Source organism: Poecilia reticulata, chromosome 15 (genome assembly GCF_904066995.2).
Source record: "Poecilia reticulata chromosome 15, P_reticulata-male-v2, whole genome shotgun sequence".
Taxonomy (NCBI): domain Eukaryota; kingdom Metazoa; phylum Chordata; class Actinopteri; order Cyprinodontiformes; family Poeciliidae; genus Poecilia; species Poecilia reticulata.
The window spans coordinates 11,066,680-11,092,345 of record NC_088844.1 but is presented as its reverse complement, the minus strand read 5'-3'; the positions used below and the strand labels follow the sequence as shown (position 1 = coordinate 11,092,345).

The following is a 25,666-nucleotide window of genomic DNA, read 5'->3' as shown; positions in this document are numbered from 1 at the left end:
TGATTGTGTTTTGAATGTACACCCTTTAAGCCAGCCCTGAATCACGATGTCTGAAGGATGTAACCTGGGTAAAAGAGGAGGAGGTCTGTACTGTTGCTCAGTGGTCCGAAATCGGCCTTTCAGATGAAACTGTGAATACAATGTGAAAAGTGATGTCCCAATGTCTGCAGGAAGAGCGGAGAAGAACAGAATCCACATTTCCCCGAGGTCCGGTGTGAACTTATCACAGACGGTGATGATTTAGAGAGCCACAGCTTCGCCTGTGTTTCATCAGAGCAGTCTTCTCCCCAGGGAATTTTGGACAACTCAATGTTTCACTCCGACAAAGAGCCTCATAGAGATGCTGATTCCGTCTTCCAGCTGGACTCGGTACCAGCTTGCACTGCCAAAAATACCAACATCTCTTCTTCACTGTCCAGGCAAAATGACCTGAGCTAAAACTAGAGAGAATCAAAGAGGGACTGTCAAGACAATGATCATACGAGACTCAACAAGGAACACAAGGTAAAGGACGTCCAGAAAACCAGGGCACCACAGGATGAATCCCTTCACACCACATTGCATGAAGCTATTCGTGCAAAAGGAGCTTTGGTGTCCAGATACTGTACGGCACCTGGCTAAATGTTTCACGCAGCTGACAATTCTGTAATAATATTTGTTCCTTTCATACAATGCTAAACAGGAGAATTTATTTTGGGCTGTGAATGGCAGAAAGCTAGAAATAAAATTAAACATTTGAAATATAACATTAATTCATCTGCAAGTTAGTTTTTTGAATTTCTAACTTTCCGATGTATTTGAAGGTACATTAGACATGACATGGGTGCATTTCTCTGCAATTTTTCTCTATGGAAAAGACAACAAAACCTTCTTAGTAAAGAAAATGTGTCTAAATCTTAATGGACAAGAAAATGGCTGCTCACCTACACGTGGCCAATGTGAGAGATAATAAATCTAAAAACAACTGGAAGAGTGGAAGAGACTGGAAAGGCAGGATTTTTAAGTAAGCAAAAAGAAAATAAAATTCTGTGTGCTTATATAAAAGTGCCATAAAGTGGGAATTTAAAAAAATGTTTACCAGTAAGTGTCATGTCAGCAATAAAACAGGAAATGAAATGAAGGAAAAAACACACGCCATATGTACTGAAAGTAGCAATTTTGTTCCATTTTCAGATACAACTATTTACATGTAACCAGAGACTATGTTCTCAAAACAGGTACAAACAGTGTTTTTTTGTTGTTGTTTTTTTTAAATCTTGCAATTATTATTGTTTTTTTTTTTTTTCTTCAAACAACTCAGAAATATAGTATAAAATAAGATATCGGCTTAGAGGAGTGGGGCGGGGTAGAGGGGAAAAAGAAGAAGAAGAAGTCTACGCATCTTAAATGTCCAGTAACGTATATGTACACGAGTATTATTTACATCCTAAAATTTCCTTTTAGACCAAAGTTTTGCAAAGTAGTCAACAGTAAACACAGTCATGTTCACCGCAGCCCTACAAAACCAGATCAAACTGATGTTTGTACAAGTATGGCTGTTACTCGGTTCAAGTGCTCGAAACGGGAGAGCAGCTCACGACGACAGGCTTTTCAGAGTGTCGGGCGGACGATCGCGGCCGAAACGACACCGAAGCAGAATAAATAAACGGCAACGTCGTGACGATGGACTAAGGGAAAAGCATGAAGCTACATCCAATCGAGAGTTTCTTAATCAAAAAAATTATATTTTGTTAAAACTTGGGCCACAATCTATAAATTTTGCAAAGAATCGGTCACATGATCATATTAAAAACAAAACACAGTCCAGCTCAGCAAAGACTTTGCATTTTACACAATGAGGAGAGAAAACATTAAATTAAATACAATTCTTAAAATTATTTCATTGCATTTTAAAAACAATCATCTGGAATAATTCATTATGTGCTATAGTTGATAGGAGCTAACCACACCGTTGGGATTAGTTGACATTTAAATTAAAATAGAAACAAATATGGGCGAGAACGACATAAATCCATGATGGCGTGTCGTTTCAGTCTCAGTCAAAGGGTCACATCCTGACCGCTTCAAACATGAGGGAGAAATGTCCTACAGTTAAAAAAAAAAAAAGAGCTAAAATTGTGTTTGAGAACAATTAAAAACTTAAAACCAAAGCTTAAAAAAAAAAAAAACATTTCCCTTAAGCATTCAGTCTAAATGTGAATATTAGTGGAGAGTGGGGGAGAAAATAAAAACTGATGGATCGCATTCAAAATCATTCCACGCTGTTTACATATAGACATCATTCTGAAAGTCCATGAAGATGATTGATTTCCCTGCTGATCAATTATTTCACCCTTGGCTTGGACGTGAACAGGCAGAGATTAAAATGTAATGATCCATAAAATCTGATTCAAGGCTTCGCACACTCGAGCTGCGCAGCCAGAAATCAGAACCCGACAGCCAACACGGCTCCTCCTCGGCGGCTCGTTGTCGTCGGACGATCCGCTTCGAGTCCGTTTCCGGCGACTCGTCGTTACCAATCTCGCGGGATCATTTAGCAAATAATAATCTGTGCAAATCACAAACAAGTATGAATCTGGACATTGAAATGTGGAGTCTGATGAAAGAACTTAAGAAAAAAAAAAAAAAAAAAAAAAAAATTCAAGAGGGAATCAACACGTCCGTCAGCTAACAGGGCTTTGGTTCAGGCTGTGCTCCGGGAAGGGAACTCGAACTGTGGCTTTGTGTGAGTTTACACGCGACGCATCATCGGTGTGAGCGTCGATGGGTGGTCGGATGAGGTCGTGGGAGTGTGACATCAACGGGAAGGGGATCTTGAACCCTTAAAGTGTGCAGAAGAAGTGAGTTCGTTGCGGTTCATCGTGTGTTAACAGTGTTCCAGGTAGTCGATGACCCGTGAGATAGACTTCTGTCCTGTGGTGCCCATTGCACACTGTGTGGGGAGGCATGGAGGAAGGAAACAGAAAGTGTGAGAACTCAAGAGTCTTAAAAGAGGAAAAGAGAAGAAAAAAAACGTGCAGAAAAAAAAAAAAAAAGTGGAACACATGGTTCCAGTCATCCGTTCCGACGAAACGGATCGAATATGAAGCTGCTTCAAAACCGCAACATCTGGGACCGGAAATGGCTCGATAAATATTAATCTAGTAATAACAACTAGCCCCCTTATTTTCTGAATTTATTAGTGCTTGAAATATGCAGCTTGGTGACAAGAATTTATGAGATCCATCACATTTTGTATTTTAATGCCAGCTTTCCGTAAAAGCTAGTAGAGGCCGACTGAGCCGTTTTAAAACTTCTGGAGAAACAAGACAGGCCGGACCAGCCTTTCATACCCGGCCTTTCATAAGAGCCCAGCAGCTTTTAGTATCGATTCAAAAGAGAGACTGAAATAATTTACTGAGAATCACAAAAAAAAGAAAAAAAAAGAAAAAGAAAATCAGTGGCTCTCAGAGTGCTTTTCTTACCCTCTTTACAAAAAGGTGCTTTAATGCGTTTGGTGCAAAATTAAATGCCTTTTTTCATATCTCCGTTCCAACTAGCCAAGAGCCAAGGACTGAATCAACAGGTGAAGATATTCAAATAAAAATCTTTACTTCAAACACTTGTTTTTTTTTTTTGTTTTGCTATGTTATTGCCTGCAAATTATTTTTTTTCCCCTCTTGGAGGAAAAGTTTCAGATTGGGCATGGGCCAGTTTCTGGGATACTAAAGTCTTTAAAAAATTACTGCTCAAAAACCTCTTTAAATTTTCCAATGCGTTGAACTCATTTTAACGAGACTTTAAACAAAACGCCAGAATAATCCGTCCTGTCTAGAAATGTGTCAAGTGTTTGGAAAGTCATGGTATGGAAAATAAACCCCTCTGCTTTGAAAGAAAAGCTACAGGCAGCTTGTCTGTAAAGTAGCCGACTAGTTAACCAGCCAATATGAGCTTATTAGACTAGTAAAGAGAAGAAAGGAGCAATAATATTCTGCATCATAACACATTTAGTTCAATTCCCACATATTTTTCCATTTGAATCATCCATAACTTCCCTACTTCAAATTTCAATTTTATTCCTGCAGTTTTTATAACATTCTGTATATTGAATAATAATAAAAAAAGCCCATTAGCTGTCTGACTCATTATCAGCTCTAATTATTTGGAGGCTCAAAAAGCCATCAAACACCACGACGTTGGCATTTATAGAACGATTATATATTATTTTATCAAAAGTGGGAATAATTATTGCATTTCTATCATAAAAGCATCCAGATCTTGTTTTAATCTTCTCAAATTTCCACCTAGAGGTCATCACCCTGCGAGATTCTCATTCAGGGCCCTGACTTGACACACGTTTCCGTATCGGCCCTATTAGCGCCGTCACTTCGCCGGTCATACTCACAGTGAGGTTCATGAAGCTCAAGAACTTCTTCAGCATTTCTGTCATTATAGAGAAATCCCCTTTAGGTAGGTGCTGTCTCACAGTAGTCACATTTATCTGGGGAGGGAGAGAGAGAAAGAGGGGGCGACGGTGGGGGGCGACACGGAGAGGCCGGTGATCAACAACTGAGACGTGTTCAGGGGCGAGAACAGAAGCGCCCGGAAAGGAGTGTGTGAATGTGTGTTAGTCATAGGCTCACCTGGCTGCCCTGACAGAGGCAGCCCAGTAACAGAGCTGTGTAGGAGGCGACGATGCTGTCCTCCATGTGTTTGCCCGCGTGCTGCAGAGCTGGAACGAAACCAGGGAGAAAAGACGTTTCGTTCTCAACCGTGATCGGTTAAATGTCTAATAATAGACGTGCTCAATGAAATGTGCGCAAAGACGAAGTTATGTCGGTAACTTTTCGAGGCTTCTTGATTTAACGCTGTAATTGGAAAGCACAGGCTGCAGTTAAGCTGAAGCTGTGCTTCGGGATCCAGAACGTATGATTATGGAACAAACGCGAGACTACAGGGAAGCAGGCGCGCGTGTAAACGTCTACCTTTGTTTAGGTCCAACTCCTCGTCCTCTTCCTCTTTCTTTTCAGGCTGGCTGTCGTTCGTTTCGGACGCCACCCACTGGATCTCTCCCGACGTCTCCTGCCACTCGCCGCTCTGGTCCAGGGCCGGCTTAGGGGCCTCGCTGATGAGGTCGTCCGTCTTCGCCTCAGCCAGGATGGCGGCGCGCTCCCGCTCCAGGAAGAGCTGGAGCATTGGTGGGGGGAAATGACAGAGGTAAGCTGGGGTGGGGAAAAAAACTAACAGAGAAGGCCACATGCAGCTGCAGAGGACAACAACTGGATGATAAATGCAAAGGAAAAGGGATTTTGATGTCCAGTTTATAGTCATGTACAGCTGGTATTTTCTATTACCTTTAACTAGACCAGTTCTGCTTTCAGCCATTTGTGGATACAAACAGAGTAAATCCTGCTGCTGTTTCGGCTCTTTAAGGACCGACATCAACTTTACTAAACTGCTGCTAATGTTGCGCATTTATTCACAGTTTAGAGGGATTTACTTTTACTCCAGAAAAGTAAATGTTAATCCTGCAGATGCAAACGTCTGCATCTGCAGAGTATACATTTGTTAAGTCCTCACGGTTACATCTTTGCACCAATGTTAAAGAGATTTCACATGAGCTTGATATGGAAGATGAGTATAACAACAACTCCTGTTTGAGTTTGAAAAATATAACTCAAAAAGAGGGGTTGGGGAGGGTGGATTGTGTCACATCCTGTTCTGTCCTGACTATTTTTTTCCACTCAATTGTAAGCTGGAAAAGAAAACTGTTTCAGAGAAAACACAAGCTGCAATTATTTTGAGAGGATATATCCTTTTATACGGATATTCAGAGTAGCTGGGGGCTTAAAGTTGATGTGGAGAAACACAGACTTTTATTTATTTATTCTTTTTGAGGCAACAAAAACAACGCAGGTAGCAGCTATTGGAGGAGCAAGTCACAACAACACAGACCAGAACAGATTAAGATTTCTGGGGTAGGAAAGTTTATGGGGGATAAAAGTTCAGGGAAGCATTATGGAAACGCGCCTAAATTTAGCAACTTGAACGGTCCGAGCTGTGGAAGTTATGTTCTGTTCAAAGCGGAGAAACGTGGCTCATCTGCTTTGCTACACTTTACCTCAGCATATTCCAGTTTCCTGTAGAAGTTTTCCCACGCTTTGACATAAACTACAATGACAACGACAGGTGGTGTCTTAACGCGTCGTGGCAGTTTCTACCTTCACCAGGGCGGCCAGCGCTCCAGACGGCTTCGGCGCGTCCGCCTCGTCTCCCTCGGTCCCGGCTGACTGCGCCGCCGCTGTCTCCGCCGTCTCTGCTTGCGTCGGATCAGCGGGCTGCATCAGGCTGTCTTCCAAACACGTGTCATCCACCGTGTACTCCATGTCCACCAGACAGTGGCGGTTTCTGGAGCTGTACTCCACGAGGTTAATTAGCAGCCCCAAACCCTGATGTGCATAAATAAAAAAGCAACACCAACCGGAGAAAGCACGGGTCAAGGAGGGGATTAATTGTGTTGTTTTGTTATCGGCTGGAGGGTTTGTCCCTCGGAAGAGTCTTACCAGGACTCGGACGTCAAAGCGCTGCTCCTGTGGGATGTAGCGCGGGACTCGGAGGACGCAGTTGAGCGCGGTGACTATCAGCTGTTCCTGCTCGCCCGTCTTGGTGCTTCCCCACTCTGCACACAAAAAGGATCGATCGCTTAGCCTCTGCTTACGCCAGGAAACCAAACCCTGCTGAGCTGTTTGATTTCAAGTAAACCTTCAAGTATTCCACTTTGTCCTCAATGATACAGAAAGTGAAAAGCACAAGAACACACTGCAAAAACTATAAAATCTTAAGTATTTTTGGTGTCGTTATGAGTGCAAATATGTTAGTGCACTTCAAATAAGACAAAAACTAATAACTTTTCAGCAAGATCCATGATCTTGTTTTAAGTCAATAATTTTTTAATATCAATGAACAAATAGTGCTTTTCCATCAATATTAAGGAATTATTGTGCTGACAGATATTTCCACTAGAAACTAGTCCAAAAATACTTTGTAAGATTTAGCGTTTTTGCAGCGTATGCTAAAATCTAATAAAAATAAAAGTGCTCTTGTCCAAATAATTGCCTCTTGACAGACGCTAAGCTAACGTTAGTCTACCGTTGTCGTGGGTGAGGTTGAGCAGCACGCCTATGACGGCCCTCATGCAGTCCTCCACCGCCTTGCCCACGTTGCTGAAGCTGCAGTGTGGCAGCGTTACGCCCGACGACGACGACAGGGAGCTGTTGTTCAGCGCCCGGCTGTACCGCTGGATCATATCTTCGCAGTAACGCAGCGCTCTGATGACAAAAGAGAGGACGGCTTTTGTTAGAGATCGGGAGGCGTGAAATGACAGAAGTGGGGCAGAAAATAAAAGATGAATGCTGGAGAAAAGGCGGCACAAAGACATAAAGCAAGGAGATCAAGATTTAACATTTTCCGACTGATTTAGTTTGTCAATGAGCGTCAAGTTTTAAGGCGAGTCTAGATCAGCAGCTCAAATCCGGCTTTTGCCGTCGTTTGTAAGCAGAGTCCTTTGTCTTCTTTTCTTTTGGAGCAACTATGCGACCGGCTGTTGAACTTAATAAATTTCACTACAAATGCAGGCCACTTACCATTTCAAGTTTGGAAAGATTACAAAAAAGGGACTCAAAATTGAGGTCACAGAAAACACTGCCACTAAACTTTGCCAGGCTCTTTGAGTCTAAAGTCATAAGTTTATTTGACGTATCAACCAAACATGACTGCAAATCATTTTAGTTGAAAATGCGAGTAAAATGGTAAGTGTATGGAGCTAAAACGGTCTCATAATTCACAAATGCACAGAAGATTCACACTTATATTTGTGTTTGCATAAAAAATACATCTTTATTTCCCAGCTGCTTCTGGCCTGTGGGTTGTGCTGGATTTGTGTGTGAAATCTGACACTCCCCTGACGTTTGATCCATCTGATTGGATGATCAGCAACCAATCGGATAGCTTCCTTGTTTCAGCCAATCATATTAACCCATTCCATGTTTCGCTTGTTTTACTGGTGTGTCTACTACTAATTGCTACATTTTCATCCTTTCAACACATTGACACAAAACACAACATGAGTTCCAAATCCATTGGCCTTCTTTCCTTTGACTTAATGCCAACTAAGTTACCACAGAGCCCAACATTAGCAGTTTTCAGTTAAGACTATTTAACGTATGGAATGAAATTATTTTAAAATATGAGTTAACAGAGCAGAGTAGAGTACTAAGGTGGATAGCGCATGACTCAGATTTTAAAAGTAATATAACAGACAAAACATTTAGTAAATGGGAAAAGGGTCCAAAGATATTCTGGGAGGTGGTTAAGAAAAATACTATTCAAAGCTTTGAAAAAATAAAGAATAAATCTGAATTAAACAACAAGGATTTCTACAGGTACTTACAATCGAGGCACTATACGGAGGAACTACTAAGAAGGATACATTTAATTGAGTTTGAATCTGGTATAATTAAGATGTTTATTTCAGCAAATGAATCAAACTTGGGGAAGAAAATAATTTCAAAACTGTACACAGGATTGGAAAATTTGAAGAAAAGTAATACAACATACATAAAAGCAAGATGGGAAAAAGATGCTAATTGTGGGCTTTCGCAGGAGAACTGGGAGGAGATATGTGGGCAACAGTGGAAAACATCTTGTTCCCTTTCGTGGAGAGAGTATGGCTGGAAGAATATTCTAAGATATTTCAGTACCCCAGCACAAAGAAAATACCAAGACACAAAATGCTGGAGGCAGTGTGGAAAAGACAGAGCAGGTCACTTCCATGTATTTTGGGATTGTGCCTACATGGTACCCTATTGGCAGGACGTAAAGAATTGTATGGATAAGGTACTGGGGGTGAATATTCCACTTACATTTGAGGATCTGTACATGGGAAGAGGGATGGAAAGATTCACAAGATCAGGCGATAGATATATGTATAGGATTATGTTGGTAGTAGGCAAAAAAGCCATTACTAGGAAATGGCTAAAGGCAGAAGCTCCTAAAAGGTAAGATTGGGTTGACGTAATGCATAATATTTATATTATGGAAAGGCTGACTTTTTCCATCAGATTAGAATCGGGAAAATGTAAGAATTACTGGAAAAATTGGCAGGGTTTTATTTCACTATGGAGATCAGACTTTATTGATTAATAGTGTGGTTATGGGAGCCCTTATAGAGCTACATACTGTAAACAGTTGGATTACAATTCATTTCCGATGAGAAGACAGATAAAATTGTGACCAACTCCTGTTTGTAAAGTTGCACCAGACAGAAACCAGGCAGGTGTTTTTGTTCATTTAATATCCACAGCTTGTAGGACAAGTCGCTTTCACAACTTTATGTATCAGTTTAATGTACTGCCTAAACACACACACACACAAAAAAGAGGAGCTATGAAAATGTCGTGGCAGCGCACCCAACTGAAAAAGTTGGGAGCCGTTGGAGCTGAAATCTATTATAAAGTCCTGGTGAGTGACAAAGTATTCGGGTAACTCGGACATCAACCTGAGCTCACCTGGCAGAGGAGACGATGAGCTGCGAGTCTTTGTAGGCAATCAGATAACCCTGGTTTTCTGGGTTCTGCACAGTCACCTGTTAGCAGAAGATGACAGAGTGAGACACACAAAGCGAAAGATTTAAAAAGGAACCAGGAACATTCGGGTTTAACCCAGATGTCACAAAAGCCGTTAAGTTGTTTCGACTGTGCCTTTCATCCGGTGACAAAAAGAAAATCTCAAAATAAAAAAATAAACTTTTTCTGTCCTCCAGTCTCACTTTTGTGTACAAGTTTTGAGAAACTTGAAAAGACGCTACTTACACTTTCAAGCACTCTCAGACACCTCTCGGCTCCCCACAAAGATTCTACGAGTTTCTCCTTGTCATCTTCCTGGCTCAGGTTCTCCACGCACTCTTTCACTGTGGCGGCACAACGCAAACGGCGCACTTGACTTTTCTCGTCGTTAAACCCCAGAGCAGAAGCAATCAAGCAGAAGGATTCAAAACACACACACACACCTTTATCCACAATATGGTCCAGGCCTCCTAGCAGCCGAAGTTCTTCTTTGAACCAATCGCCCGCTCTCTTGGAGGTCAGGGATAATAGCGCCTCCATGGCGAGATGACCCGTCTGCACGAGGAGATACGTTTGAGTTTTAGATTGATTATATATTATATTCCGAATGTCAACGTGAAGCACGGAAATGTTTAGAAAAGAAAAAAAAAATAAACATAGACATGCAGACGCAGGATATTCTCTGGATTTGTAGCTTTTTATTCATCACATTTCTGGAGAACTACATAGATCAACAATCATAATTCTTCAATAAGAGCCTGAAACTTAGCAATTAAATTCATGACTATTATAACAGTAAGACGGAGGTAAAAGTTAGGTTAGACGTCATCACAAGTTTTCAAAAGGACGACCTACCGTGATGTTTTCCAAGTCGAGATGCTTGTTGTGCACGGTCTCACACAGCTTCCTGATCTTCTCCTTGACCTTCGCCACTTCCTTGGCAGTGAGCTGATCCTGGTCGCCTGAGTAGTCCTGGTCCAGCTCCAGCAGCTTGATCATGAGCTCCAGACACGCCCGGTCCAGATCCATGTTGAGCCGATCTCGACTCAGGATGTACATCAGCGCGGCAGTGCACAGAGCGAGGTTCTGGGGGAAAAATGTAAAAAGAAAAAAAAGAAAAAAAGTTTCTTAAGAAAGCTGATTTAATGTTTGTAAAAACTGCCAATTGAAATCCAGCTTAACAACAGATACCAAGTTAGTTTGTGTTAATTATAATAAGTTACACAATTAAAATAAAGTCGACTATTAATAAGCCTCTGTTCTGTGAAAGAATACAACAGCATGTTGCTGAATTGACCCAGGCGTGCGGCATAATTATAACATTTCCAGCACTTCAACTAGACCTGCCGCTTTAAGATGACAAAGCTTAATGCAACATTGCATTTATGTGCAACAAACGAACGGACAGACAGAGTCGAGGTCGACGTACCGGATGCTGCGGAGCGTCACTGAGCATCTTGAAGACCTGAGCCACTTTTCCTCGGGCCCGGAGGTGCATCCTGAAACTCGGCATGGCGCACCGTGTGGCCAGGCTGATTATACTGCAAGACAATAGAGTGTGGAAATTACAGCATTATCCATGACTCTTTGTTAAACTTAAGGGGCCAGAATGAGAGACAGGCTACCACTGATTCACTCTGCATATCTATCGTTTCTCCTGAGTAGATTTGCATGCGGTGGGAACTAAAGGTTAACCCGGAAGACAGCTTGACCAATGAGCCAGCTGAGACCAGTGTGCTACTCTTGTATCACGAGTAAAAATAAATAATGGCACGAGAATAAGCACAGGAAGTTCAGTTAAACATATTCTATATTTTTGCATATCAAAATAAACAAATAAACGTTTTAACACCATTATGACAGCACCGACTTAATCTACTTTACTGTAGCTTAATATAAGCAAGTATTTGAGTGATGTGTTGTAATTTAGTAAAAATTGTTTTTTGTTTTTTTTGTCTCTTCTGCTTCAGTGAAAATTTTTTGTATCATGTTAGAATCCATTGTGTAATTTTTCAAGAGGTTACCATAAAGTGAAAATACGTTCTTGTAAAAAGCCTGGATGAAAATAAAATGTATCTTAAAATGCAGTGAATAAACTTAAAAAAAACAACAAGTGTGTTCTCCCTGTTTCGGCAATTCAAGTGAGGTAACTGAAATTTACTACAATGAAGGCAGGAGTTAAAAACATCGACATCACATCACAGAAGTGAGAGAATCGAGCAGCGAGCGTCTCCCCTGCACTTACCTAAGGCATCTCGTGTTAAGTGGCTGGCTGCTCTTCAGTCCCGTCTCCAGGTACTCAAAGTCGTCGGTGAACTCTTGATTCTCTCCGAACTCCACCACGTCGTTGAAGTGCTTCACATGCTGCACCACCGTGTACAGCTGTTGCAAGAGGAATGGGATTAATTACAGCTAATTGGAAAGCAGCGCGTCTGTCCGGAGACGCAATCAGCAGGGGGGAGGCGGGGGAAACACATTTGCGCCGATATTGATGGGACGGCCCCACGCCGGCCGCTAAGCCCCCTCTCCGATGGTTCCATTACCGGCAATTGCTGACTGCGCTAATTTGCCTGATCAATAACGGTTTAAGCGTTAAGGCCTGATCAGCAGTTCCTTCTGCACGTTCACCAGTCGCAACGAGTGTCGGGTGTGCTCAGCATGATGCCAACTACAGCTTTAGTGCGAGGAAACACCTCTACACTTCAGGTGATCTGTGGCCCTGGAGGCCCAGAGCGTAATCTCTGTCCGGGAGGCCCATCAGTAACATAAGTAATCTATGGGGGATTTAAAATTATTAGCAACAATTCTGGTTGAAAAGACTGACTGTTGCATCTTAAAAAAAAAAGAAAAATCCATAAACTAAACATCAATTGCAATTACCAGAGACCCCGTCTCGCTGTGCCTTCCACTCACCTCTTTGTCTTCTTTCCTGCATTTAAGTGCTGTGACAATCTCTTGGTTGGGCCGTGTGGGGATGGTTTCCGATTTGATGACTTTTGGTGGCGGTGGAGGTGCTTTGAACAAGCCGTCATCTTTGTGAGAGTTGCTGTCCTTGCTGCCGCTCGACAAAACGGCCTGAAGAAGAAGGAGGAGGACAAAATGAGCAGAGAGAGAGAGAGAGAGAAAAAAAAAAAAGTCTGACCAAAGTAACGAAATCTGTAAAATGGGCCCGTCCACAAGGTTTACCGCTGCTGAACAGTTTAGGATCATGTGTGCAAGTAAGCGCTTTAAACAGATGTCGGAGGACATGGAGCAAAGTCAACAGCTAATTTTAAGAAAGCCTGCGCCCGAGCTCTTTGTCTCTGAACAAACATTTATTTCCATGGGGTAAATTCAGCTCAGAGGGTAAATAAAGAGGCAAAGCTGGACTCGCTTGTCCGACCGCATCGGTCAAAACACAAACTTGGAAATAAAAAAAAAAAGAAAAAAACTGAAAAAGAAAAGAGCTACAATTAATCGGATGATACGTTAAAATAAGCTTGATAAAATTCATTGTGATTTGTTTAGAGAGACTTCATAATCCATTTTTTATGGCTTTGGTGGTGCATGCTTTTTATTTATTGTTTTTTATTTTGGATATTGAAATTATCTTCCAGTTTCAGTGCTAAGTGTTATTTACAAAACTAAAGTCTATTGGTATTTGAGAGGGCAAACTTGCGTTATAATGCTACTATCAATATGATAGTATTGTATATTGTATAGTATGATAGTATTTTCAACTTGAAAATAGTGTCAAAAGTAACAATATTATCATTTATAGCAATAATTAGTGGGACAGTTTATAAATGTGTTATCCTAGCTGCCAACTACTGAATAACTTTACTACTGAGAAAACAAACTGAACTCCCTTTTGTCATTTGCTTTACATAATTCTTAAAGCACAGCTCTAGTTGAACAACATGCATGCATATTTTCTAAATGACACAACCTACAAATACACTGGATTCTTACAAAGTCCTGACAGATGCAAATAACACAAACTCATGGTCTTACCGGGGAGGTCTGAGATCGAGAAAGTGGAGGCACAGGAATCTCTTCGGGTTCCGGTTGGTTCCAGTGTCGAGCGTTGTACACAGCTTTAGAAGGAGACTGAAAACAAAGCACAACAAAAAAAATCATATCTGGCAGTTCAATAGAACGCTAATCATAAATTTAATTTAATGATTAAAGAGGAACCGTGGAAAATAGTTGCACACAGTATGAGACAAATTAACAAGCTACTTTAAAAATGTTATTTTTCTTTTACTTCACTGATCAAAAGAAGTTTGTTACAGAAAAAATAAATAAAAGCTGTGATGAAAGTTGCTGCCCAGACAGTCAGGTTTAGAAGTTGCTGACCCGGAAAGACTGACTCATTCATTTCCACCCCTGTAGCAGCATCCTAGTACTTTAAGTCATTCACAGAGAGTTGGGGGTCACTGAAAAAAAACCATTCATTTTTAAAGCAGAAAACTCTGCTTATTGCATATAGTTTAGTTATTTAATTTCAATAAATGGGAGAAAACTCATGCCGTTGTTTTAATGTGGGCAGCTGTAGGCTCAGTCTGGAGCTGAAGAATCTCCCAGCAGCACAGAAACGCTTCCTGTAAATAACACATTCTGTGACTCAAGCACACATTGCGCAGGCGATGCACCAACTTATGCTGATGATGGCGGTAACGGCAGAGGACAGAGCACAAACAACCCAAAGCCACGGCAAAGAATGATTCAAATAAAACAGGAAAACGTGCTCTGAAAACACCACTAATCAGGACTGAATTAAGACAAAAAAAAACCCTGTCAAAATAGGAGGTAATAATCTAAACTCTTCACACAACACCCACTTTTACAACGAAGCACACGTTTGCCGTGTTGGTGTAAGGGGTAATTAAAGCTGGACTTTAACATCGGGCGCTTGGCGCGACAAGGTGCAACTCAAACATAAATTACAGATGAATCATGGCATTCACTCAGGAAAGTGTCAACAGAACCAGCCTATCAGATTTAGTAGTTTGTAAACAACATGGGGTATAATTTTCTTATTACTGCCTCACCTGTGAAAGGAGCTTCCTGAAGCACTGAGGGCACTACGGAGTACTGACGTTGTTGAAGTTTAGTTCCGCTTTCTACATTAACATTTGGTTTTATTTCTATTGCTCTTTATTTGCAATCTTAGTTTTGAGACCCATCGGTTTATTCAGTCACGTAATCCAACGCTAAAACTGCTAACAGATTTGTGTGCATTTTGCCCCCATATTTTCATACTTGAGCATTAGTACAATGAGAAACCTCTTCACAGAAGGTACTAAATTAAGCACGGAAAATAACTTTTGAATAAAAACAGTTAAATTACAGATGAACACACACACACACACACACACACACACACAAAAAAAATACCTTTTTGGGTCCACTGAAAATCTTTTTGAGTCCAGTGGTGGAGTCCTTCGATTTGTCACCTTGCCTTCCTGTTCGCCCTTTCTGCCCCTCAGCGACTCCAGGGCTGGAGTCATCGGAGAAGTCAAAAGCATCTGTTGAAAAAGTCAAGTATGCTCTTTAAATATGCTTAGCACAAAAAAAAAAAAAAGAGGTAAAACCTTACAACATTTGAGAGCTTAAATATACCACAGTGGCAAAGAAAAATGTGCTTGTGGGATGAGCAGACATCTTAATCTGCCGTTGAATATTTGGTGTTGTTTATAGGAGTGGCTGATGGAGGTTTTATAGAAGCAAGACATGCTAATTTATTAAGTTCACAAACAGGAACCTCAGTGCAATGTGACATTAAACAACCTCCACCAACAACCATTTAGCGCTGGCTGGGAGGAATTGGAAAGGTTTTCTTGCGTAACCCACAAATGCCTTTTCCTTACAGATGCTGCAGCATTTAGAGGAAACAAATGAGCCTTTTAAACGTCACAGAATTTGGTTACAAGTAGGACTTTGCTTTTCAACCAAGCACAAATTTTAGGGATGCACGATATTTTATTTTTGGTCAATATCCGATATGCCAATATACTAAAGCTCGCTTGGACGATACCAACACCCATATTTTTTTTCTATGCCCACTCACTGAAACTATACGTCTTTCTCTACTGTGGGGTTAAAATACTACACCGTCTTTGTCAATTTAGCCTGCTACCAAATAAAATGCTAAAAAGGAGGCTGAAAATGATGCAACACTTAACTTGCATTATGTGTAATGTCAAATTGATTCATGACACTTGCTCTCACTAAGACAATGACAACATTCAAATTTGTAAACCTTCACAAAACTAAACCTAACCTGTTCACAAGCGACAAGTGAAAAGCCCATCAGTCGGGCATTAATACTAAGGGTTCTTATGATGTTGTGCTGCAGGCATCATTGTCACTGGTTTGCCATTAAAACAACGCCTTTTATATCGATGAATTATTTTTGACGGAATGGCCGACGTCCGATGTTAAATTTTACAGCCAATATCGGCTGATACCACTAGATATGGCTGTTTCAAAGTGGAATCAGGTCTTAATCTTATGTTTCAATACCATGGCGATAATATTGTGCACTCTTAACAAATTTTCTTAGTTTGTCACGTCTTCATCATATGGGTTTATCACCTCTGCTCACCTGTATTGCTGCTGGCTTGACTGTCCTGAGAGTCGCTGGTGTGAGGACTGTCGACACTTGAGCTCAGTGCGGCTAAGGCTGCGGCTGCCCTCTTGACCTTCTTCTCTTTGGCCTGAGAGTTCTCGTCATCGCTGTCACTCTCGCTGAGGTCGTCAAAGCCAAAATACTTGATCTTGTAGCTGCTTTTGCCAGCCATGGCCCCCTCAGAACTCGCATTCTCCCCTTCGCCATCTTTGTCCTCAAACCCAAAGAACTCCAGTTTGGTCTCAGCCTTGGTCTTCTTCGTCTTTGTCTGGACAGGCCTAAACCTAAAAAACACAAACAATAAAACCAATGTTTCTTCAAAAATATGATCTGTGCAATTAAGATTTTTTATCCTGCTTAGTTTATTACATTTAATCTGCATTGCTGCAATACTAAATTGTTTGGGGGGTTTTTCCCATTTTGACCCACAAGTAAGTTACAGTAAACTACACTGGACAAATGTAATAAAACCAAGGATTCTCCTAAGTGACTTATATCAAATTAGTTCAATAAACTAACATTTAAAAAAAAAAAAGAGAAACAAGAGGACAAGTATATGTCATTTTTGAGTGAAAAAGTTACTATTTTGCAGGACAACCTCCAAGTACTGCTTGTCCTTTTAGGGTAAATGCATTGAACAGATAAAAAATGCAAGGTGACTTCAAACACTGACTGCCGCTTTCACATTGCTGCTTTTAAAAGTTATAGAAGAGAGTAAACATGGAACGCTAAAGGTGACACTTAAAAAATAAAAAACAAAAAAAAAACAGAACAGGGTCCGACTTGTGTACGAACCGATCATATTGCCAAGATACAGCAAACATCACAAAGTTAAAATAACCAAGGAGTGACATCTAAATTTAGAGTTCAATTCTGCAATTTGATGCATAATTAAAAAATATAAATTAAATGACAGAGATTGTATGTAGAAGCGAATAGAAAGGTGCAAATAGAACAGCATTATATTTCAAATATCCTTATTCCGCTAGAATAGCTTCAAATTAGAGAGAGCCCTCACTCGGAACAATTTTCACTACAATACAACTTTTGAGACAAAAACGAAAAAATTTAAAAAAGAGAGAAACCTACCGAGTCGGTTTAGGTGGTTGCGTGTCCGACTTCTTCTTCATCTGACCTGCCTCTCCCAGGTCAGCGGGGGTGGGCTGTGCCACGAGTTCGTCGATGCTGCGGTCCATTGAGTCCTGGATGGTGACATTGCACACTGACAAGCAGGACGGGTGCAGAACTGTGTAGTCCCGCACCCTCCCGCCGCCCCTGCCTGCGGGCTTGGCTGCTGTGTTAGCACTGGCAGCGGTACCACTTGCACTAGCAGAAAGGACACTATTGGATTTATCTTGGGCACTCGAGGGGTCAGTGGGCTTGTCACTGTTGCCGTCGCTGAATTCATCAAGTGCTTTGTGAGACCGGTGGGGTCGTTGGTATTTCTTGCAGTTTGAGGCCCTTAAGGTAAACGGGGAAGGGGGAATGTTGTCCACCGGTTCTGGCGGGGGCTCCGTGGGAAGCTCCTGGTCCGCACTTTTCATTTCCTCCGACAGGGATCCGTCATAAGAGCATGCAGGTTGGATGTTGTGCGTTCCTCCGGGTACGTTTACCGACATGGAGGCGTCTAAGTTAGAAAAGGAGGAAACTGGCATCTGGGATACTGACAAGTTTTCGTTGTCGAAGAGGACCGTCTCTGAGACGTAGGTCACATATACAGGCTTTTGGCTGCCGGCCAATGCACTCTTGTACCACGGCTGATTGTTTTTAACATCCTTTTCTGACGTCTGCTTATCTGCGAAGATAGAAGAAATGCATAGACTGTTATACAACACTAAAATTGAAAATATTTTCAAGAAGGCTTGGTTGATTACATGCATTTTGGTTTTTAAAATTACGTTTCATGTACGAAGCCAACAAAAGTCATGGTCACGCTTTATTTCCCAACAGGCCGTTTCTACAAGTGGCTACTTACTTGTCAATGTTGCCGTTATACTTGCAGAGGCCTGTGCTGATGTCACGACGGCAGCAGTCACTCTGCTCTGCGCTGTAACCGGTTTCGGTGCGGCCTCTTCTGGCATCTTCATTTCAGAAACACTTTCGGAGGTCACGGTCTTGGACTCTTCGTCGCTGTCGAACCCGAACGGGTCTTCGCTGTCGCTGTCCTCAAGCCTGGGCCTCTTGGAGACCTCAGTTGCTCCAGGTTTTAATAAAGGCTTTTTGCCTCCCAGCTGCGCCTTGTAGGTGGTCTCCCCCCATTTGGTGGTCAGGGTGGGCTTCTTGTTGGAGAAAACTTCTTCAAATTTGGAATTCGCCTCCCCTCCCTTGCGGTTGTAGGTTTTACCGAATCTGGATGTCATGTTGGTTGCTGTATGTTACATATTCTCTGTAAACACAGGAAGAAGTATCACCAAAAATAATGCTTTCTACTCACCATTTTATAACTTAGTAGTTTAGGTCATCAGTGCCAAAATAGTTCAGGTTTGAAATGGATTAGTGCAGGAGTCAGTTTATACTCCCCATGGTAACATTTATAACTACTTTGTATATATTTATAACTGTTATTCTGGTTTAATCAGGGGTCCTAATCTGACATGCGTATAAGACACAGACCCAAGGACGGAATTAAAATTTAAAAAAAAAGATGGAACCAGGTTATGACATAGATTCTATTAAATGACAAACGCTTAAATTAAGTTATGATATGTTTTTATGACGATTTATTCAAAATATATATACACACACATACACATGTGGGGATCTACAGCTTACACCTTAGCCTTATCCTAACCATTACATACATAACCCTAACCAAAACTCAATTCACACCTAAGTTCTAAACTTGACCCCTGACCCCAAAACAGTCAGTAGGTCCCCACAACGTAGTTTATGTCAGGAAATGGTCCCCACAAGGTATTACAAACAAACACAAGCACACAGGGTGTTGTTTGTATATGGGAGTGTTCAAACTGTGGTAAAAACTTTTGAGATTTAACGAACTGTTTTTGTACCACAACAGAACTTAAAATGTGAGGAAAGCACATGCTAACAAATTACGGCGGAAAAAAAATCATGTGAAGCTACACTTGAATCTTTTGAACTCAGCAGGTAATTTCTGGTTTTAAATAGTAATATTTACTAGCCACGGCAGAAAAGCATTTAATATGTCTTAATAAGAAAAAACAAGTATTTGGAATACTTGATAGCATGATTTGCTTTATATTCCACAGCTATACGAGCTATATTGTAAGTAATCACGTATTAACCCACGCTAAAAAAACAAAATTTCAAACATATTGATAATTTGATGTAGCTAATATAAACACAGAAATTCAAATTACTAGCAACATCACTTCTAAATATAAAATAAGCGACACTCATATTACATTTTAATAAATCCTGCATAACATATATTCAATGACAGGAGCTATTATGCAAGCCAATTTGGCAAAGTTCAACCAACTGTTAGTTGATAGCACACCAAGTTAGCATTGTCAGCTCGAGCTTTTAGTGAAAATCGGTCAAGTCTTCTCCAAACAACACACAAACAGAAGGCATTTTGTAAACCAAAATAAAGCTCAGGGGTTATATAAATTATCTACGTGGCACAGTACCGGAGCATTTAACTTATCTACGTCTGTTAAGTCCAGACTGGCCCGCATGTAAAGTTAACTGCTGTGAAGTTAGCTATTAGCCGTTAGCTTCAGCACTGATAACTACTAGGCTAACGTAAGTCTCTTGTTTACATTTCTAACCTGGCAACATCAGATGGAGAAAAGAGTGCTTTTCAAAGACGACCAAGTGCACAGATATGCGTAACTGAATATATATAATGATATCTAAAGTAACAGTGAGTTAAACAATAACTGGGACATACTATACCTTTCAACTCAAGCTAACCGTCTGCTTGTCTCCTAGCCAGCCGGTTAGGCCTGATCAGCTACTCACGCAAAAATCAAGCGGGTAAAGTCGGTCCACTGATGCAGAAAGAGCTCTAGAAACACATCTCTATCTGAAATATTATTCTACAGCATTGCAAGATATAAAATACAATCTTAACAAATGCAAGCGAAGCCACACCAGTTCAAAGATAAAGAATAATCCGGAGTTTTTCCATGTTGAAGTGCTACTGACTGCCATTAAAATATCCCCTCCCTCCGCGACGTTTGGCACTGTGCTGCGCTGCCTAGTTAGAACGTACTGACCTATCAGCAACAAGAGCGCTTGTCTGCGCTGTGAGGCTGTGTCACCGTCTCTGATTGGTTAAAAAAAAAAGCCAAAATAAACCATAGGGGGCGCTAGAGGATTGTATTTATTGAGAACTTTGGACTATGCCAAATTTGAAATGAGGTTTATATTGTATGAAAATAAAAGATACGTTAAATAAAATTGCATGCAATTAAAATAACACAGAACAAAAGTAGATCAAATTTGTACAAAAAGAGACTCCATAATCAGAATATTTTTTTCTTACTGCAATTATCAGGTATTTAGGTTTCATTTCCTTGAGTAGTGTTTGCTTTATTGAAACTAACCTCATCTGACTTAAAAAAAATTATATTATCCAGTATAATATGCAAACTGTTGAATCAAATGTTTGATTCTTTTTACCCACAAACCTTAGTTTTAGTTGGATTCTGTCATGAAGTGGTAAGTTGCGGTGAGGAAATGGACGCAGGTAGACCCGGGATGTAATGAAAAATGATGAATTTAATGATGATAAGCCACACAAGGAACAACAGAGAACAGCACGGGGGAAACAGGCATCCATGGGAACAGACGACATAGTATGACAAGGATCCGACGACGAACACAGACAACAGGTGAGACTAAATACACATGGGGTAATCAAGGGAACGAGACACACCTGGGAGACAATCAACGGGGGAAGACGCAGAGACAGGAAGACACAGAAAACTCAAAAATAAACACTTAGAAACACGGATCACGACAGATCCAATGTCTTGAATCCGAGATCAAACTTTTTGCACCCATATAGTATATGTTAGGTGTTTTGTGCCAAACAAGTCAATTCTGACACTGAATGGTTAGTGTAGTGGTATTAAAGAATAACAAAAAATAAATAAAAATATATAAATAAAAGTGATTAAAAAGTAACTGAATACAGTAGACAAAGGCTACAAGGCTTGCAGTTTGTATTATGGAGGGCAAACAACCAAAGCTGAAACCAAGAGTCTGGAATGGATTATGATATTTTAAAATGGTTTACAGATGGTACAAAGAAAAATTAAAATAACCAAAAAGCTACGAGTAAAAACGAAGGAAAAAAAAGTGTTCTTTAGGAAGATTGATAGCAACACCCTTAAAATCCCAAAGATATACTTTGAAAAAGCAATAGCATATGAATGATCATGTCACAGAGGAAGTGTAATGATGACTTTTAGTATTATACTCTCTGTGGAGAATGTAAAGATAAAACTAACCGTACATTTTCATTTGTTCTCTATGCGACCAAAGGTTTGTTTTTGAAATTTTGCTCAACCCACTCTTGAGACCCTTTCAAACTGCTCTGACCAGCCCTACTGACACCACCAGCAGGGGCAGTGGTGCTGGCACTGGTGATGCACACCATGTAGATTGTGATGCGAGTCTGCTTAGCAACGTGGTTCTGCTGTATTGACACTGAAAAGCACATTTGTCAGACAGACGTCACTACATTTCCTTCAGGCTGAGGAGATCTCTGTGAAAATGTCTGGCCATTGCTCCAAAACACAAAACAAACCCAAACGTATACAAAATACTCAGTATAAACTTGTCATAAAGAAGATAAAAGCACATCTCAATCCTGTTGTGTATGAAGATCTTCTCAAACCTCTTTGTTGAACGTAACAATGAGTTCGCTGTAGTCCAGCAGTGATCTCCGCAGTCAACAGATCTTAATCCAGCTGAATTTCTATGGGCTTTGTCGACATGGAACATTTGCATTACAGACAGATCAGAATTAAGTGCATGACGCCATCACGTCAATGTGGACCAAAATGTCTGAGGAATGTCTCTTGATGAATAATTTCCACAATTATAAAGCACTTCTAGAGGCACCTCTGACTTTGCTAGTCAGGGATAAGTGAAGTGTAGACTCGAAGAAGTGTATATTCGAACAGGACTTAATGTTTCAGATGGGAAATGGCTTGCAGTTATTTTATGAGTTAAGGTACTCTCAATTCTTTGTTTCATTTGGACAACGACAGCACTGCACTCATATGATGTGAAGCACACGCTATTCAAGCATTTACATAATTTTGGACCTGTAGAGAAACTGTCAGTCCACATCACAGCCCAGAGGAGGTGAGGTAATACAGCCGTGCCCAGTGTGACTGTTATGAACTCAGGTTTTGGCAGGTGTGTAGTAATTACCTCACTAACAAGCAAACATTGCAGCAGAGTCCAATGTTCTGTACTTTTACTGTAATCTTTAAACGTCATGAAACTTTTGATTGAATAGGTCGGGAATGCGCGCAGATGCCAAGGGGAAGCAAACAACAACAAGGAATCTTGGAGTTTAACATCTGCTCAAAGTATTTGCAACAGGCTTGGTCCATTAAAAAAAAAAAATGCAACTTTGAGTAGAACCAGAAGGTGGCAGCACTACTTATCTTAGAACTGCTCCTTTTGTTTAGTTTTACGTTCCTCTTTGTGTCCAAATCTAAACACAGATTTGTCAACCGGATCCATATAAAAGTCAAGGTGCTTAAATACAGTTCATAATTTGACATGCATGTGAGATTCTGACCATCACTGGAAAGCAGTTCTTAAAAAAAATGTGGAGGATGAAAATGGAAAAAGAGAAGGCAGAATAAACATTCAATGGTTATTAGCGACATGCTCCGCAAGTCAAATGTGAAAAAATGTGGAGGATGAAAATGGAAAAAGAGAAGGCAGAATAAACATCCAATGGTTATTAGCGACATGCTCCGCAAGTCAAATGTGAAAAGTGGGAAACGAACGACGAGACGAAAAAAATTCCTCTTTTTTTTTTTCCAGCCAATAGTCAAAGAAGAAGTTGAGGTTTGACTTCCTCTTTTAAGAGCTGACCCTTTACAAAATTCATAAATATAAACCAATGACAGAGTAAAACAAAGAAAAATGAAAAGGATATATTGTTTTATCACTTTGATTTCACATGTAATCCAAATAAATCATAACTTTTTTTTTTGGCATTTATGCAAGATCTCCGTAGTTCTCATGAGGTTCGCTTTGTAATCTTTGTCCAAAGTTAATGTGGTAAACACCACTCACAACACCACTGTGCTTATTCATACAAAGCCCTCATCTGTGACCACTGCATGGTGGGTCAGATCTCCACTTGGCTCGCACGTCTGTCTCTGAGGTCAGTCTGCACAGTCCCTGGACCAACAATCACACCAGACCGCTATCAAACCCATATGAAGGCAATAAAAACAAATCCAAAGCAGATCCTGATTGGCTCCAAGCTCCCCCCAATCCTTTCCTTCTCTGTGTTTGCATTCACATGAGGAGAAAAGACCAAAACCTCTGCGCGCACACACACACACACACACACACACACACACACACACACACAAAGATAATATTGATACATCAGCGCCTTGGTGCTTGTTCTCTTCCAAGAGAGTGTGTATGAAAAACCCACTGGAAAGAGATGGAAAGAAAACAAGAAAGTCAGCATGCCAAATGTCAAAACAAATGTTGGTAAACCCTTTATTTTCATTTCTGTATACATCACATATTTAAAAACAACATTGTACAGTACATTGATAAAGGAGTCTTAAAAAAAACAAAAAACAATTGTACAAATCAGATTTGCTCAGCGAGTTTCGACGTTGCTTAAAAAAAAAGCAGCGGGTCTCACTGAGCTACAGTCCACGTTACAAAGACAAATAATAAGATAATAACCAAGCTTTTATGTTTCTGATCAAACAGTAGTAGCATTGATAAAAGCATTATTAAGGGCTAAAATTGAAGACACAAGCAGAAAAACAAAAGCACAGCACCGCTTTGAGAGCGTCTGTACAGTCGTTCCTTTCAAGGCGCAGCCAGGAGTTTCCCCGAATGGATGCGTAGCGCTGCTGGGCCTTTAGTCACAAATGGGCGGGTCAGCTGGAGGTCCCCGCTATATTAGGTCCTCTGGATGATAAGTTAAACCTAACTCCAGCTCCTTATGGAGGGTCAAGGGTCAATCTCCACTGGAACGACAGTGAGGATGGCGTCCTCGTTGCCGCGGCGTACAACTACTTTCAGGGTGTCATTACTCTTGATGGCGGAGCTGACATCGGTCGCTGTCGAAATCCTCTGGCCGTTGATGGAGATGATGACATCGTGTTCCTTGAGCCCGCCACTGAAGGAAAAGATGGGGAGGTTTAGACTTATCGAGGGCTTCGAATGCTGCAACCGCATGTTGGCTAGAACAGAAAGTACGTTTCCATTTACAGAACCGATTGTCTGCGTTGGGGGATGTGATATTTTGTTGGGCAAGACCGAGGCAGACAAATGGTTAAAAAAGTATTCCTGCTTCATCTCACCTGAATTTCTTGTTATCTCTATACGGTCATTTTCTGATACATGTACATCATTACAGGGCTCAAACCAGACAAGACAGAAAAATCTTACAGCCAGATTAAGTTTAAAGCTATTTTCAGCTCTCAGCAGATAAGACTGGCAAAAACAGGCCCAGCTGCTAACCATGGCTGAGTCACTCTATGAACTTCAAATGAGTTTTATTCCAGGTAATTAAGGTACTTTCTTTGTCAAACCAATAAAAATTGAGGCCAAACCAACAGAAGTTTTGTTTTTGCTCATAAAAATCTAAAAAGTGTGACGTAGTTTTGATCTCAGATTCCCTGAGTTAATATTTAGCAGAGGAACCTTTTGCAGTATTTACAATAAAACATTTCTTTTGAGTATTTAACAAGGTGTCTAACAAAGGCCTCTTGCATTTAGCTTCCTCTGAACTTTGACCTGTCTTTCCCGTCCCTTTTGGAAGTAAGCACCACTGGGTTATATGCAGAATTGGGTCAAAATGTTTATATATGTAGGCAAAAATATTTGACTTTGGTCTTATTTGACCACGGCACATCCTTAAACGTCACTTGTGAATAACTTAAAAAAGGAACTTGAGTCAACTATGGCTTTTTTTTGTGACTAACAACTGACCTGTCAACAGATTTTCCCATCTGTGGCTCTTTACAGTTCGTCTAGTGTTACCACGGGCCTCTGGGCTGCTGATCTAACATGGTCTTTTTGTTCACTCTGCCAGGTCAGGTGGTCGGCCATGTCTTGTTAGGTTTGGAGTTGTTCCATTTTCTTTACGTTTATGGATGACATGTCAAACAGTGCCTCGTGAGAATTACAAAGCTTCCAATGTTGTTTTAAACTCATAACCTTTAAACTTTTCCACATCTTCATCGATGATCTCTCTGCTAAATTGATACTCGTGATACCGTTTGCTCACTAA

The 25,666-nt window shown here is 40.7% G+C and overlaps 2 protein-coding genes across 4 annotated transcripts in view; both read right to left on the bottom strand.

Moving 5' to 3' along the window:
- Positions 1-1,141: 1,141 nt before the first annotated feature.
- On the bottom strand, positions 1,142-20,408 carry wapla (WAPL cohesin release factor a). 2 transcript variants are annotated; one of them, XM_081616374.1, is made up of 20 exons: positions 20,164-20,408; positions 18,191-18,601; positions 17,305-18,010; positions 16,192-16,499; positions 14,982-15,112; positions 13,596-13,691; positions 12,516-12,677; positions 11,848-11,984; positions 11,032-11,143; positions 10,458-10,688; positions 10,046-10,157; positions 9,849-9,946; positions 9,546-9,622; positions 7,129-7,307; positions 6,543-6,658; positions 6,201-6,428; positions 4,965-5,166; positions 4,623-4,711; positions 4,385-4,480; positions 1,142-2,932 (listed from the first exon to the last, which is right to left on the bottom strand). In XM_081616374.1, exons 2-20 carry the CDS (start codon positions 18,573-18,575, stop codon positions 2,867-2,869), a joined length of 3,531 nt encoding a protein of 1,176 aa, XP_081472500.1. In that variant the 5' UTR covers positions 18,576-18,601; positions 20,164-20,408; the 3' UTR covers positions 1,142-2,866. The 2 variants fall into 2 exon arrangements, with proteins under 2 accessions (XP_081472500.1, XP_008427433.1); XM_008429211.3 differs by having other exon boundaries at positions 20,098-20,407.
- Positions 20,409-23,889: 3,481 nt separating this feature from the next.
- The window catches only part of LOC103476703 (serine protease HTRA1A-like), a 28,246-nt gene continuing 26,469 nt past the window's right edge, over positions 23,890-25,666 (bottom strand). For both annotated transcript variants that reach the window (XM_081616376.1, XM_008429210.3), the window contains one exon: positions 23,890-24,550. In XM_081616376.1, the coding sequence (XP_081472502.1) occupies positions 24,382-24,550 (169 nt within the window). In that variant the 3' untranslated portion in view covers positions 23,890-24,381. The remainder of the gene's footprint in view (positions 24,551-25,666) is intronic.

Coding starts and splice junctions, on each gene's coding strand:
- wapla (XM_081616374.1), bottom strand. CDS start 18,575: ATGACATCCAGATTCGGTAAAACCTACAACCGCAAGGGAGGGGAGGCG. Junction 10,158..10,457: donor TCGACTTGGAAAACATCACG/GTAGGTCGTCCT, acceptor CTCCTCGTGCAG/ACGGGTCATCTCGCCATGGA. Junction 6,659..7,128: donor CAACCTCACCCACGACAACG/GTAGACTAACGT, acceptor TTTTGTGTGCAG/AGTGGGGAAGCACCAAGACG.